We start from the raw sequence: 15,371 nt of genomic DNA, 5'->3' as shown, positions 1-15,371 counted from the left end.
CTGACAGTGCAGCACTCCCTCAGAACTGATCTTCCAACAGTGCAGCACTCCCTCAGTACTGACCCTCTGACAGTGCAGCGCTCCATCAGCACTGACCCTCTGACAGTGCAGCGCTCCATCAGCACTGACCCTCTGACAGTGCAGCGCTCCATCAGCACTGACCCTCTGGTAGTGCAGCACTCCCTCAGTACTGATCCTCTGACAGTGCAGCACTCCCTCAGTACTGATCTTCCAACAGTGCAGCACTCCCTCAGTACTGATCCTCCAACAGTGCAGCACTCCCTCAGTACTGATCCCCTGACAGTGCAGCAACCCCTTAGTAATGACCCTCTGACACTGCAGCACTCCTTCAGTACTGACCCTCTGACAGTGCAGCACTCCTTCAGTACTGACCCTCTGACAGTGCAGCACTCCCTCAGTACTGACCCTCCGACAGTGCAGCACTCCCTCAGTACTGACCTTCCGACAGTGCAGCACTCCCTCAGTACTGACCCTCCGGCAGTGCAGCACTTCCTCAGTATTGGCCGACAGTACTGACCCTTTGCACGTGTGGCTGGGTGAGTACAGTCTGTACTCTGTCTATTACAAACAACCGAATGAACATGGTGTTTGATTTGATCGGCCAATCATTGAAACCTATGCCCTACATACCTGGCATAGCCCTGGCACTCACAAATGGGTCAAAGGCCAATGTTCTGACCGATGCAGTTGGTAAAGTGGAGTTATTTAAAATCCCCAGAGGGAAACTTTAAACAACTGTCATAACCTATAATTTTAAGTGTTATGTTTGAGATGTGACTTTAGATTCAGGAATCAGACCACCAGTTCTCGAAGTTTTACATGTAACTAGTTGAAACATTTTATTAATTTACACAAGTTAAATATGTACACATGGCTATAAATTACTACTATCATAACTTATAACAAATTCCTAAACTAATCTCCATTTAGGCAACAGCTACCCATAGACTTAACCAAACACCAGACAAAGCATTTTCACCTTACAAATTCAAAATGAGGTTCTTTTCACTGTGGAGCCAGTTGGAGGCTTACAGCTGCCTTTTGATCTTACATTGCCTCTGCCCTGCACACCCAAAAACTACTGAAGTTATACCGACTACCACTGATTGAATTCAAATTCTCATTGTCTCACCAGCCTCTCTGAATTCACCTTTTAACAATGAAACCCCTTTCATAGTACTAATTTTATTAGTAATATAAACATATCGCTTGGTAGCTGTTAGAAAGGCATCAAATTTTCACCTCACTTCTTGAATGCTCTATTCAAAAAATACAAATGCACTCTACCTCTCTGTTTACATCTCAAACTAGTACATATCAAAGCACCCAGACTAGCTGGCTCTAATTCAATTAAGACACACCTGCAGACTAAACCTCTATTTTAAAAGAAAAATATTTTCCAAAATATTATATACATTAATAGTTTAATGACAGCCAACACCTTTGGACCTGAAAAATACCCAGCATACCTCAAATCACCTTAGAAAGGAGAAGCATCTCAAAAATGTGAACAACACTCTAAGCAAACCATTTCACGCTGCTACGAGGCAGTGGCTACATAAATGGCATATTCCCATTAACAGGATGCTGCCGTCAGTCCAAAAGGAATTTCTGTCCACCACACAACTGAGCAGCCTTGTGTACGAATTGCAGCGCTGGTTGGATTGCGAAACCCAAAACAAAACCTCTCCTGTTCAATGTGATTCTGTGACTGGGCAGCATTTGCTGAACAATCCTGAGTGTGCTAACAGCTACACTAACAATTAATTTAAGATAATCTGTCTCGCTCTTAACATGGCTCATTTACACTGGCTAGAGGCGGCAAGACCTACTCTCCTCTGCCAACAAAAGAAATATGTTCAAGCCTTGCACCTTTTTTGAATTACTCGGGACCTAGGGGAACTCTGTTTTCTCCATGACAAAGCCTTGGCCAATCAGAGTTGACTTGCCAACCAATCAGCACCCTTTTCTCCTGTGGTGTAAACTGTTGTGATCATGTGAAATTTGGCATTCTTGCATTTGTCCTGATGAGTGTAAGGCAAAAACCTTCAACAACATGTCTCTGTTCAGCAAGATTCAAGTTTTGTACTCCCTAGTGAGTGAACAGTGAATTGTGAATTCTAACTTCTGCTGGGATAGAAATGCCTCCAAAGTTGTCTGCCCTGAGCTTCAAAAGTCCCTGGAACCAGTTTGTCAATATCTTACCTTCTGCAAGATTTCCAGCTCTTCAGGGCTCATATCTCGATCGATGGATGAGATACTCTCCATACTGTTCTTTCTACCCAACCCGGCAGCGAAAGGGTTAACAATGATACCTGGAGAAGCCTATGAAAGTACAAGAACAATTTACAACCTAGAAGAACATTCGTGGCCTCAGTTTAACATCTCATCCAATAGGCAGCACCCCAACAGTACAGCACTAATATCAGTACAACTGCACCAATAAAGCAACACTCTTAGCACAGGCCCTCCAACAGTGGAGCACTCGCCATGTACTGCTCTACAGACAATGCAGCGCTCAATACTGACACACTGACAGTGCAGCAGTCCCTCAGTACTGACCCTCTTAGTGTTGCAGTCCCTTAGTACTGACCCTGTGACAGGGCAGTGCTCCCTCAGCACTGACGCTCTCAACAGTCTAGCGCTCCCTCAGTACTGACCCTCCGACAGTCTAGTGCTCCCCTCAGTACTGACCCTCTGACAGTGCAGCGCTCTCTTAGTACTGACCCTTCAACAGTGCAGCGGTCCCTCATTACTGACCCTCCAACAGTGCTGCGCCCCCTCAATACTGGCTCTCCGAAAGTGCAGCATTCCCTCAGTACTGAACCCCTCCCAACAGTGCAGCACTCCCTCAGTACTGACCCTCCGACAGTGCAGCGCTCCCTCAGCACTGACCCTCTGATAGTGCAGCACTCCCTCAATACTGACCCTCCGATAGTGCAGCACTCCCTCAGTACTGACCCTTTGGGTCTTAAAGGGTCTTAAAAGAGGTGGCTAATGGGGTAATAGATGTGTTGATATTAATTTTCCAAAATTCCCTAGGTTCTAGAAAGGTTCCATCAAACTGGAAAGTAGCAAATTTAACCCCTTTATTCAAGAAGGGAGGGAGGCAGAAAACAGGAAATTATAGGCCAGTTAGCTTGATGTCTGTTATGGGGGAGGTGTTAGAATCGATCATTAAGCAGGTTATATCTGGGCACTTAGAAAAATTCAAGGTAATGGGGAAGAGTCGGCATGGCTTTATGAAAGGGAAATCATTCTCAACGAATTTATTGGAGCTCTTTGAAGGAGTAACACCTGCTGTGGATAAAGGGGAGCCTGTAGACGTGCTGTGCTTGGATTTCCAGAAGGCATTTGATAAGGTGCCAAATCAAAAATTATGACGGAAAATAAAAGTTCATAGTGTAGGGGTAACATATTAGCCTGGGTAGAAGATTGGCTGGCCGGCAGAAAGCAGAGTATGCAGAAATGGGTCTTTGTCTGATTGGCAGGATGTGACGAGTGGAGACCCACAGGGGTCTGTGCTGGGGCCTCAACTTTTTACAATTTACATCAATGACTTAGATGAGGGGAGTGAAGACATGGTAGCTAAATTTGCAGATGACACAAAGATAGGTAGGAAGGTAGGTTGTGAAAAGGGCATAAGGAGGTTGCAGACAGATATAGATAGGTTGAGTGAATGGACAGGTCTGGCAGGTGGAGTATAATCTGGGAAAATGTGAAATTGTTCACTTTGGCAGGAAGAATTAAAAAAGCAGAGTATTACTTAAACGGAGAATGGCTGCAAAATTCCAAGGTGCAGAGGGATCTAGGTGTTCTAGTGCCTGAGTCACAAAAAGTTAGTATGTTGGTACAGCAAGTAATCGAGAAGGCTAATGGAATGCTATCCTTTATTGCAAGGGGAATTGAACATAAAACATTATGCTTCAGCTATACAGGACATTGGTGAAACCACATCTCAACCACTGTGTGCAGTTTTAGTCTCCATATTTAAGGAAGGATGTAAATAGGTTGCAGGCAGTTCAGAGGTGATTTACTAGATTGACACCTGGAATGAGTGGGCTGTTTTATGAGGAAAGGTTGGACAGACTGGGCTTGTTTCCACTGGAGTTTAGAAGAGTGAGGGGTGACTTGATTGAAGTATATATGATCCTGAACGGCCTTGACAAGGTGGACATGGAAAGGATGTTTCCTCTTGTGGGTGAGTCCAGAACTAGGGGGCATTGTTTTAAAATTAGGGGTCGCCCTTTTAGGATGGAGATGAGGAGAAATGTTTTCCCTCAGAGGGTTGTGCAACTTTGGAACTCTCTGCCTCAGAAGGCAGCGGAGGCAGGGTCACTGAATATTTTTAAGGTGGAACTAGATAGATTCTTGTTAGGCAAGGGAATCAAAGGTTATTGGGGATAGATGGGAAATGTGAAATTTGAAACACAAACAGATCAGCCATCATCTTATTGTCGATTGTCGTAAAAACCCATCTGGGTCACTAACATCCTTTAGGAAAGGAAATCTGCCGTCCTTACCTGGTCTGGCCTACATGTGACACCAGGTGCACAGCAATGTGGTTGACTCTTAAACGTCCTCTGAACAAGGGCAATTAGGAATGGGCAATAAACGCTGGCCTAGCCAGCGACACCCACATCCCATGAATAAATACACTTTTTTTAAAATGGCGGACCAGGCTCAAAGGGCCAAATGGCCTACTTCTGCTCCTGTTTTGTATGTCCGTGTGTATGAAGCCAGGAGAGAAAAATGAGAAATATGTCGATAAAACATTAGAATTGAAGGTGTGGCTCAAAAAGGTGTTCTTTATACAAATGCTTAGAATACAAATTGAATGAATTATTGATGCAAGTTCAACTTGAAGGGTATGACATGGCAGCCATGTCTGAGACACGACTGCAAGACAGTCAGGAAACTAAGTATATCAGGTTATAAGGTCGACAGGTAAGATAGGGAAAATGGTAGCGGGGAGGGGTAGACTTAGTGATTGGGAATCAAACCACTTCAATGATAAGAGAGGAATAATGTAAGCGAAGTAAACAGTGGAGATTTTACGGTTAGAAATAATTTGCAGCAACTCATAAACAATATCTTGCATAAATGCTGAGATTAGACAAGTTGTAGCAAAGGCCGAGTGGTTTTAATGGGGGATTTTAACTTTCACACAGATTGGGAGTAGCAAACTGGCACATCAGAAACGTAATGAATTTCTTTAGTGTGTCTGGAATAGTTTCTGCAACAACGTTACTCCAGAACCAACAAGGGGGAATGCATTTTAAACTTTGTAATGAACCAGATTCCGTTAACAGTCTCACAGTGTGTGAACCTTTATCTAATAACATTCATAATATTATCGAGATCAATGTAGCATTTGAGGGGGAGAAACATGAACCAGCTACTAAGATTCTAGATTTAGGTAAGGCTGGTTTCAATATGATGAGACTGAGACTGTCCACAGTAAACTGGGCAAAGCTCTTGATGGGTAAAAGCTCATCTCCGTTTCCCACAGTTTCGAATCCCAAAAGGATGACCTGACAATTATTCAGAATCCCACCAGGACATGATCCCATTTACTCCCAATATGAAAACCAACTCTAACACTCTCATAAACGCCTACTCTCTCAGTCTCTGTTCATCTGTCTCATACAGAGACACATAATGCCCACATTCAGTAAACTGAAGCCCATATTCACAAGCCAGCCTTCTTTACCTCTATGGCTATGGCCGAAGCTGCCCTCGGGTCAAATCCATCACAGACCAGCATTGTTAACGTGTCTCCAATCCCTCGCAGGATGCGGACTGCTTCCGTGTGCGTCATTCCCAGCAGGCTGTGGTTGTTGACTTCCAGGATTCTCAGGCCGACATGCAGTCTGCCATCCCTCGCTGCTGCTCCACTAGAACTCACCTACGGGGCACACAGAAACTCTCATCACCAATAAATGGAGTTCTTTGTAGCTTCTTAAAAATAACCTTCACTTGAGACTCCACATTCAACAAATAACATGCAAAAGCAAACAGGGTTCTTGGATTTCGAAGGAGGTATCTTTGGTATTGCAAAAAAAAATATCAGAATTATAGCTTTCCAAACATTTGTCCGTCCAATCCCGGAGTGTGCAAGTTGTGTGTGGGATCCTTGGCTGGTGGGATTGGGGCAATCCAGGAACAGTTCGCACAATTCTGCAAGAGCAAGTGTGGGAGTTGCGCCAGTGTCACATCCTTGATCGGGGATTTGAAATGGGAGTGACTACAGCATAGGACGCAGTTGTTTGGACTAACCATGTTCTATACAGTGTGGAGTGGGCTGGTGGGAATTGACAGAGGTGGGTACTGACTGCCCTCTGGCAATGACATCCACACAAACTACAGAGGCCATTTGTTTCCAAGACAGTATATCAGCAGTCTTTCTTCCTGGGGACAGTCCCACAGTGGAACAAGCTGCCGAAGGAGGTGGTCACAGCCCCAACACCTGAAATCTTCGAGACCCATAGAGATGAGAAATGATCAAGGCAAGGAGTCACTTGTGGGAGTGGTATACAGGCCTCCTAACAGTAACCACATGGTAGGGCAGAGTACAAAGGAAGAAATAATCGGAGCTTGTCAGAAAAGTACAGCAATAACCACAGGGAATTTTAATCTGGATAAATCAGATGGAAAAATGTAGCCTAGATGAGGGGTTCATAGAGTGCTTTAGCGATAGTTTTTTAGAACAGCACGTTCTGGAGCCAACCAAAGAGCAGGCCATACTAGACCTGCTATTGTGCAACGAGGCAGGATTCATTAATGACCTCATAGTGAAGGCAGCCCCGAGATAACAGCAACCATCATATGATTGAGTTTTACATTCAGTTTGAGGGGGAGAAGTGGGTCCAGGGCTAGTACTTTCAACTTAAATAAGGGCAATTATGAGGGCATGAAAGCAGAGCTAGCTAAATTGAACTGGCAAATGAGGTTAAGGGATAGGTCAATCGAGATGCAGTGGCAGACATTTAAAGGGATATTTCAGAATAAATGAGAAAGAAAAATTCCGACAGGAGGATCCACCATCTGTGGTTAACTAAAAAAGTTAAAGATAGTATCAAACTTAAAGCAAAAGCATATAATTGCACAAGGATGGGTGGCAGATCAGAAGGCTGGATAGAATATAAGGAACAGCAAAGAATGACAAAAAGATTAATAAGGAGAGAAAAATTAGAGAATGAGAGAAAGCTAGCTAGAAATATAAAAATAGATAGTAAGAGCTTCTATTGATATTTAAATAAGAAAAGTTAACAAAGTAAGCATTGGTCCGATAGAAAGTGAGTCTGGGGAATTGATCATGGAAAATAAGGAGATGGCAGATGAATTGAACAGGTATTTTGCATCGGTCTTCATTATAGAGAACACAAGTAACATCCCAGAAATAGCTGTAAATCAGGAACTGGAAGGGAGGGAGGGAAGAACACAGGGAAATTACAATCACCAGGGAAGTGGTGCTGAGCAAATTGGAACTGCAGTCTAGTTCCCCAAGCCCTAATGGACTACATCCTAGGATCTTAAAAGATGTGGCTAGTGAGATGGTTGATGCGTTGGTTTTAACTTTCTAAAATTCCCTAGATTCGGGGAAGGTTCCATTGGAAAATAACAAATGTAACTCCTTTATTCAAAAAGGGAGCGAGATGGAAAGCAGGAAACTACAGGCCAATTAGCCTAACATCTGTCATAGGGAAAATGTTAGAAACTATTAAAGATGTTATGGCAGAGTATTTTGAAAAATTCAAGGCAATCAGGCAGAGTCGACATGGTTTGCTGAAATGGAAATCATGTTTAACCAATTTATTGCAGTTCTCTGAAGGAGTCACATATGCTGTGGATAAAGGGGAATCGGTGAATGTACGGTATTTAGATTTTCAGAAGGGATTTGAGAAGGTGCCACATCAAAGGCTAATGCGGAAAATAAAAGCTCATGGTGTAGGTGACATGGGTAGAAGCTTGGCTAGCTAACAGGAAACAGAGGATATACATAAATGGGTCTTTTTCTGGTTGGCAAGATGTAATTAGTGATGTGCCACAGGGATCAATGCTGGGGCCTCAACTTTTCACAATTTATATAATTGATTTGGATTAAAGGACGTGTTGGCGCAGACTCGATGGGCCGAAGGGCCTCTTCAGCACTGTATGATTCTGAGACTGAAGGGTTGCACAGAGTGCAAATTGGTAGAGAGTGAAATTACTGCGAGTTTGGTGCAGAAGGGAGTTTGGTGAGAAGGGGAGTCAGGTGATCTTTCCTTTCTCTATCTTTCTCAGTCTGCAGGAGAGCAGGAGTTGAAAAGCTGCATGTGAGGGTTGAGTTTTGAAAACATCCAAGAGTGATAACACAGGAGAAACATAAGTTCACTGGTTGGTGAGAAACTGCTGTTAGGGAGGGTCATCAAGTAGCTGAAAATTAGACAAACACATTCTTTTTAAAAGAAGATACTTAGATTTCAGTAAGAAACACAAGCAATAGGGGGTTTGTTAGTTAGGGGGACAGGCAGGCATTGCTGTGGCTGTAAATATAACTCCAGGACAATATGTTGCTTCCTTGGCGCCAGGGTCAAGGGTATCATGGAGCGGCTGCAGGACATTCCTCTGGGAGAGGGTGAGCAGCCAGAGGCCAGGTAAAATAAAGCAGTATAAGTAAACCAAAGTAAAATAAAGTTAACAGAAGGGAAGTAAATTGAAGCCATGGAAGGACAACTCGGTCGTGCAGAATGTGTGTCCTGTAATATGTGGGAAGTCATGGATGCTACTGGTATCCTAGACGGCCACATGTGCAAAAAGTGTCACCAGCTGTAGAACCCTGAACTCGGGGCTTCGGAGCTCATGTGGTGGCTGGAGTCACTGTGGCTTATCCGCGGGGCTGAGAGCTTTGTGCATAGCACAGTCAGAGAGGTGGTCACACCACAGCTTAGGAGCCTGGAGGCAGGAAGGGAATGGGTGACCACCATACCTTCCAAGAGAACTAGGGAGGCACTGCAGGAGCTCCTAGGATCGCTGGGTTTTCCGTTTTGGATACCGGTGAGGCGTTGCTTCCTTGGAGGAGTACAGTCAGAGCTAGGTTTGTGGCACCACAAGCAGCTCTGCCATACAGAAAGGAAGGAGGAAATGGGGAAGAGAGGGAGTGATAGGGGGTTTGTTAGTTAGGGGGACAGGCAGGCATTGCTGTGGCTGTAAATATAACTCCAGGACAATATGTTGCTTCCTTGGCGCCAGGGTCAAGGGTATCATGGAGCGGCTGCAGGACATTCCTCTGGGAGAGGGTGAGCAGCCAGAGGTTGTGGTCACTGTTGGCACAAATGTCTTAAGTAGGAAAGGGGAGGAGGGCCTGAAAGCATATTTTTGGGAGCTAGGAAGGAAACCAAAAAGCAGGACATCTAAAGCAGTAATCACAGGATTACTCCCAGTCCCAGGAGCAAGTGAGTATAGAGATAGGAGAATTGAGCGAATAAACATGTGGGGCTGAAAAGCTGGTGTAGGGGGGAGAGCATAAGATTTCTGAGGCATTGGGGCCAGTCTGGGGAAGGTGGGACCTGAACAAACTGGACGGTCTACACCTGAACAGGGCTGGGACAAATATCCTCGCAGGGAGATTCGCTAGTGATGTTGGTTGGTGGTGGGGGCGGGGGGGAGGCAGGGTTTCAACTGCATTGGCAGGGGGCTGGGGGCAGGGGACTGGGAACCGTAGGGGAAATTCAGAGCATGGAACAGGAGGTGGAGAATTAGGGATTCAGAACTGAATTCCCACGACACTGAACCCCAGCTCTATCTGCACTGAGTCCCCACGACACTGAACCCCAGCTCTATCTGCACCGAGTCCCCACGACACTGAACCCCAGCTCTATCTGCACCGAGTCCACACGACACTGAACCCCAGCTCTATCTGCACCGAGTCCCCACGACACTGAACCCCAGCTCTATCTGCACTGAATCCCCACGACACTGAACCCCAGCTCTATCTGCACTGAATCCCCACGACACTGAACCCCAGCTCTATCTGCACTGAATCCCCAAGACACTGAACCCCAGCTCTATCTGCACCGAGTCCCCACGACACTGAACCCCAGCTCTATCTGCACTGAGTCCCCAGGACACTGAACCCCAGCTCTATCTGCACTGAATCCCCACGACACTGAACCCCAGCTCTATCTGCACTGAGTCCCCACGACACTGAACCCCAGCTCTATCTGCACTGAATCCCCACGACACTGAACCCCAGCTCTATCTGCACTGAGTCCCCACGACACTGAACCCCAGCTCTATCTGCACTGAGTCCCCACGACACTGAACCCCAGCTCTACCTGCACTGAGTCCCCAGGACACTGAACCCCAGCTCTATCTGCACTGAGTCCCCACGACACTGAACCCCAGCTCTATCTGCACTGAATCCCCCCAACACTGAACCCCAGCTCTATCTGCACTGAATCCCCCCGACACTGAACCCCAGCTCTATCTGCACTGAATCCCCCCGACACTGAACCCCAGCTCTATCTGCACTGAGTCCCCACGACTCTGAACCCCAGCTCTATCTGCACTGAATCCTCACGACACTGAACCCCAGCTCTATCTGCACTGAATCCCCAAGACACTGAACCCCAGCTCTATCTGCACTGAATCCCCACGACACTGAACCCCAGCTCTATCTGCACTGAATCCCCACGACACTGAACCCCAGCTCTATCTGCACTGAGTCCCCACGTCACTGAACCCCAGCTCTATCTGCACTGAATCCCCACGACACTGAACCCCAGCTCTATCTGCACTGAATCCCCACGACACTGAACCCCAGCTCTATCTGCACTGAATCCCCAAGACACTGAACCCTAGCTCTATCTGCACCGAGTCCCCACGACACTGAACCCCAGCTCTATCTGCACTGAGTCCCCAGGACACTGAACCCCAGCTCTATCTGCACTGAATCCCCACGACACTGAACCCCAGCTCTATCTGCACTGAGTCCCCACGACACTGAACCCCAGCTCTACCTGCACTGAGTCCCCAGGACACTGAACCCCAGCTCTATCTGCACTGAGCCCCCACAACACTGAACCCCAGCTCTATCTGCACTGAATCCCCACGACATTGAACCCCAGCTCTATCTGCACTGAGTCCCCACGACACTGAACCCCAGCTCTATCTGCACTGAATCCCCCCGACACTGAACCCCAGCTCTATCTGCACTGAGTCTCCACGACACTGAATCCCAGCTCTATCTGCACCGAGTCCCCACGACACTGAACCCCAGCTCTATCTGCACTGAGTCCCCACGACACTGAACCCCAGCTCTACCTGCACTGAGTCCCCAGGACACTGAACCCCAGCTCTATCTGCACTGAGTCCCCACGACACTGAACCCCAGCTCTACCTGCACTGAGTCCCCAGGACACTGAACCCCAGCTCTATCTGCACTGAGTCCCCATGACACTGAACCCCAGCTCTATCTGCACTGAGTCCCCAGGACACTGAACCCCAGCTCTATCTGCACTGAGTCTCCACGACACTGAATCCCAGCTCTATCTGCACCGAGTCCCCACGACACTGAACCCCAGCTCTATCTGCACCGAGTCCCCACGACACTGAACCCCAGCTCTATCTGCACCGAGTCCCCACGACACTGAACCCCAGCTCTATCTGCACCGAGTCCCCACGACACTGAACCCCAGCTCTATCTGCACCGAGTCCCCACGACACTGAACCCCAGCTCTATCTGCACTGAGTCCCCAGGACACTGAACCCCAGCTCTATCTGCACTGAATCCCCAAGACACTGAACCCCAGCTCTATCTGCACTGAGTCTCCACGACACTGAACCCCAGCTCTATCTGCACTGAATCCCCACGACTCTGAACCCCAGCTCTATCTGCACTGAATCCCCCCAACACTGAACCCCAGCTCTATCTGCACTGAACTCGAGCTGTAATGGGACTGAGTTAATCAATTGGCTGCAGCACGATACCAATCGGCCCCAGTACCACTGCCTGATGGAGAGGGAAAGGGAATCAGGATTGTGTTATTGTTGATTCTCAAGCTCATCCTGGAATGTGAACCTGTAACCGGAGGGGTCCGGGAGCCTGTAACCGGGAGGGGGCCGTGAGCCTGTAACCGGGAGGGGTCCGCGAGCCTGTAACCGGGAGGGGGCCGTGAGCCTGTAACCGGGAGGGGGCCGTGAGCCTGTAACCGGGAGGGGGCCGTGAGCCTGTAACCGGGAGGGGTCCGGGAGCCTGTAACCGGGAGGGGTCCGGGAGCCTGTAACCGGGAGGGGGCCGTGAGCCTGTAACCGGGAGGGGGCCGTGAGCCTGTAACCGGGAGGGGGCCGTGAGCCTGTAACCGGGAGGGGTCCGTGAGCCTGTAACCGGGAGGGGGCCGTGAGCCTGTAACCGGGAGGGGTCCGCGAGCCTGTAACCGGGAGGGGGCCGTGAGCCTGTAACCGGGAGGGGTCCGTGAGCCTGTAACCGGGAGGGGGCCGTGAGCCTGTAACCGGGAGGGGTCCGCGAGCCTGTAACCGGGAGGGGGCCGTGAGCCTGTAACCGGGAGGGGGCCACGAGCCTGTAACCGGGAGGGGGCCGTGAGCCTGTAACCGGGAGGGGGCCGTGAGCCTGTAACCGGGAGGGGGCCGTGAGCCTGTAACCGGGAGGGGGCCGTGAGCCTGTAACCGGGAGGGGGGGTCTGCGAACCTGTAACCGGGGCGGGGGGGTCTGCGAACCTGTAACCGGGGCGGGGGGGTCTGCGAACCTGTAACCGGGGCGGGGGGGTCTGCGAACCTGTAACCTGGGGCGGGGGGGTCTGCGAACCTGTAACCGGGGCGGGGGGGTCTGCGAACCTGTAACCTGGGGCGGGGGGGTCTGCGAACCTGTAACCTGGGGCGGGGGGGTCTGCGAACCTGTAACCGGGGCGGGGGGGTCTGCGAACCTGTAACCGGGGCGGGGGGGTCTGCGAACCTGTAACCGGGGCGGGGGGGTCTGCGAACCTGTAACCGGGGCGGGGGGGTCTGCGAACCTGTAACCGGGGCGGGGGGGTCTGCGAACCTGTAACCGGGAGGGGGGGCCGCGAGCCTGTAACCGGGGCGGGGGGGTCTGCGAACCTGTAACCTGGGGCGGGGGGGTCTGCGAGCCTGTGCAGCCATTGGGCTCAACTGTGAGGCACATCATGACCAAATAGGCCAGCAACTATTGCCTGGATTCTCACATACAAAGTACCAAGTGAGATGAGATGTGGAAAGGTCCTGGTTCTGTGCCCTGACCTTAGTCAGTGACGGGGAGAACACACGGAGGTGCCTGTTCAGTCAGTGACAGGGGGAAGACACGGAGGTGCCTGTTCAGTCAGTGACAGGGGGAAGACACGGAGTTGCCTGTTCAGTCAGTGACAGGCGGAAGACACGGAGGTGCCTGTTCAGTCAGTGACAGGGGGAAGACACGGAGGTGCCTGTTCAGTCAGTGACAGGGGGAAGACACGGAGTTGCCTGTTCAGTCAGTGACAGGCGGAAGACACGGAGGTGCCTGTTCAGTCAGTGACAGGGGGAAGACACGGAGGTGCCTGTTCAGTCAGTGACAGGGGGAAGACACGGAGGTGCCTGTTCAGTCAGTGACAGGCGGAAGACACGGAGGTGCCTGTTCAGTCAGTGACAGGGGGAAGACACGGAGGTGCCTGTTCAGTCAGTGACAGGCGGAAGACACGGAGGTGCCTGTTCAGTCAGTGACAGGGGGAAGACACGGAGTTGCCTGTTCAGTCAGTGACAGGCGGAAGACACGGAGGTGCCTGTTCAGTCAGTGACAGGGGGAAGACACGGAGGTGCCTGTTCAGTCAGTGACAGGGGGAAGACACGGAGGTGCCTGTTCAGTCAGTGACAGGGGGAAGACACGGAGTTGCCTGTTCAGTCAGTGACAGGCGGAAGACACGGAGGTGCCTGTTCAGTCAGTGACAGGGGGAAGACACGGAGTTGCCTGTTCAGTCAGTGACAGGGGGAAGACACGGAGTTGCCTGTTCAGTCAGTGACGGGGAGAACACACGGAGTTGCCTGTTCAGTCAGTGACAGGGGGAAGACACGGAGGTACCTGTTCAGTCAGTGACAGGGAGAACACACGGAGTTGCCTGTTCAGTCAGTGACAGGGGGAAGACACGGAGGTGCCTGTTCAGTCAGTGACGGGGGAAGACACGGAGTTGCCTGTTCAGTCAGTGACAGGGGGAAGACACGGAGGTACCTGTTCAGTCAGTGACAGGGGGAAGACACGGAGTTGCCTGTTCAGTCAGTGACAGGGGGAAGACACGGAGGTGCCTGTTCAGTCAGTGACAGGGAGAACACACGGAGTTGCCTGTTCAGTCAGTGACAGGGGGAAGACACGGAGGTGCCTGTTCAGTCAGTGACAGGGGGAAGACACGGAGGTGCCTGTTCAGTCAGTGACAGGGGGAAGACACGGAGGTGCCTGTTCAGTCAGTGACAGGGGGAAGACACGGAGTTGCCTGTTCAGTCAGTGACAGGGGGAAGACACGGAGTTGCCTGTTCAGTCAGTGACAGGGGGAAGACACGGAGGTGCCTGTTCAGTCAGTGACAGGGGGAAGACACGGAGGTGCCTGTTCAGTCAGTGACAGGGAGATCACACGGAGTTGCCTGTTCAGTCAGTGACAGGGGGAAGACACGGAGTTGCCTGTTCAGTCAGTGACAGGGGGAAGACACGGAGGTGCCTGTTCAGTCAGTGACAGGGGGAAGACACGGAGGTGCCTGTTCAGTCAGTGACAGGGAGATCACACGGAGTTGCCTGTTCAGTCAGTGACAGGGGGAAGACACGGAGATGCCTGTTCAGTCAGTGACAGGGGGAAGACACGGAGTTGCCTGTTCAGTCAGTGACAGGGGGAAGACACGGAGGTGCCTGTTCAGTCAGTGACGGGGGAACACACGGAGTTGCCTGTTCAGTCAGTGACAGGGGGAAGACACGGAGTTGCCTGTTCAGTCAGTGACAGGCGGAAGACACGGAGGTGCCTGTTCAGTCAGTGACAGGGGGAAGACACGGAGTTGCCTGTTCAGTCAGTGACGGGGGAAGACACGGAGTTGCCTGTTCAGTCAGTGACAGGGGGAAGACACGGAGGTGCCTGTTCAGTCAGTGACGGGGAGAACACACGGAGTTGCCTGTTCAGTCAGTGTCACAGTCAAACCCATGGTGCTGTAGCCCTGTCTGGGGCCAGTTTGCCTGATGATTCAGTACCTTTGAAATAAAGATCCCTTCATCTGTCGTATCGAGTGGATTTCCAGGGTGGCCTTTGGCTCCCCCACGGATACTGATCCCCAACTTCTCTCCCGGCAGCTTCTCAATCCGGATCTCCTGTGGGACAACAACAACA

The 15,371-nt window shown here is 50.1% G+C and overlaps 1 protein-coding gene across 1 annotated transcript in view; it reads right to left on the bottom strand.

Annotated features, from left to right (window-relative positions):
• scrib (scribble planar cell polarity protein) overlaps window positions 1-15,371 on the bottom strand; it is a 289,526-nt gene that overhangs the window by 148,466 nt on the left and 125,689 nt on the right. The window contains exons 22-24 of the mRNA XM_078534268.1: window positions 15,236-15,352; window positions 5,735-5,929; window positions 2,227-2,346 (exon numbers count right to left, since the gene is read on the bottom strand). Of these exons, the coding sequence (XP_078390394.1) occupies window positions 2,227-2,346; window positions 5,735-5,929; window positions 15,236-15,352 (432 nt within the window). The remainder of the gene's footprint in view (window positions 1-2,226; window positions 2,347-5,734; window positions 5,930-15,235; window positions 15,353-15,371) is intronic.

This window comes from Cetorhinus maximus, chromosome 3 (assembly GCF_964194155.1).
Source record: "Cetorhinus maximus chromosome 3, sCetMax3.hap1.1, whole genome shotgun sequence".
NCBI lineage: Eukaryota > Metazoa > Chordata > Chondrichthyes > Lamniformes > Cetorhinidae > Cetorhinus > Cetorhinus maximus.
The sequence above is the reverse complement of the archived record's forward strand: the minus strand, read 5'-3'. Positions and strand labels throughout refer to the sequence as shown.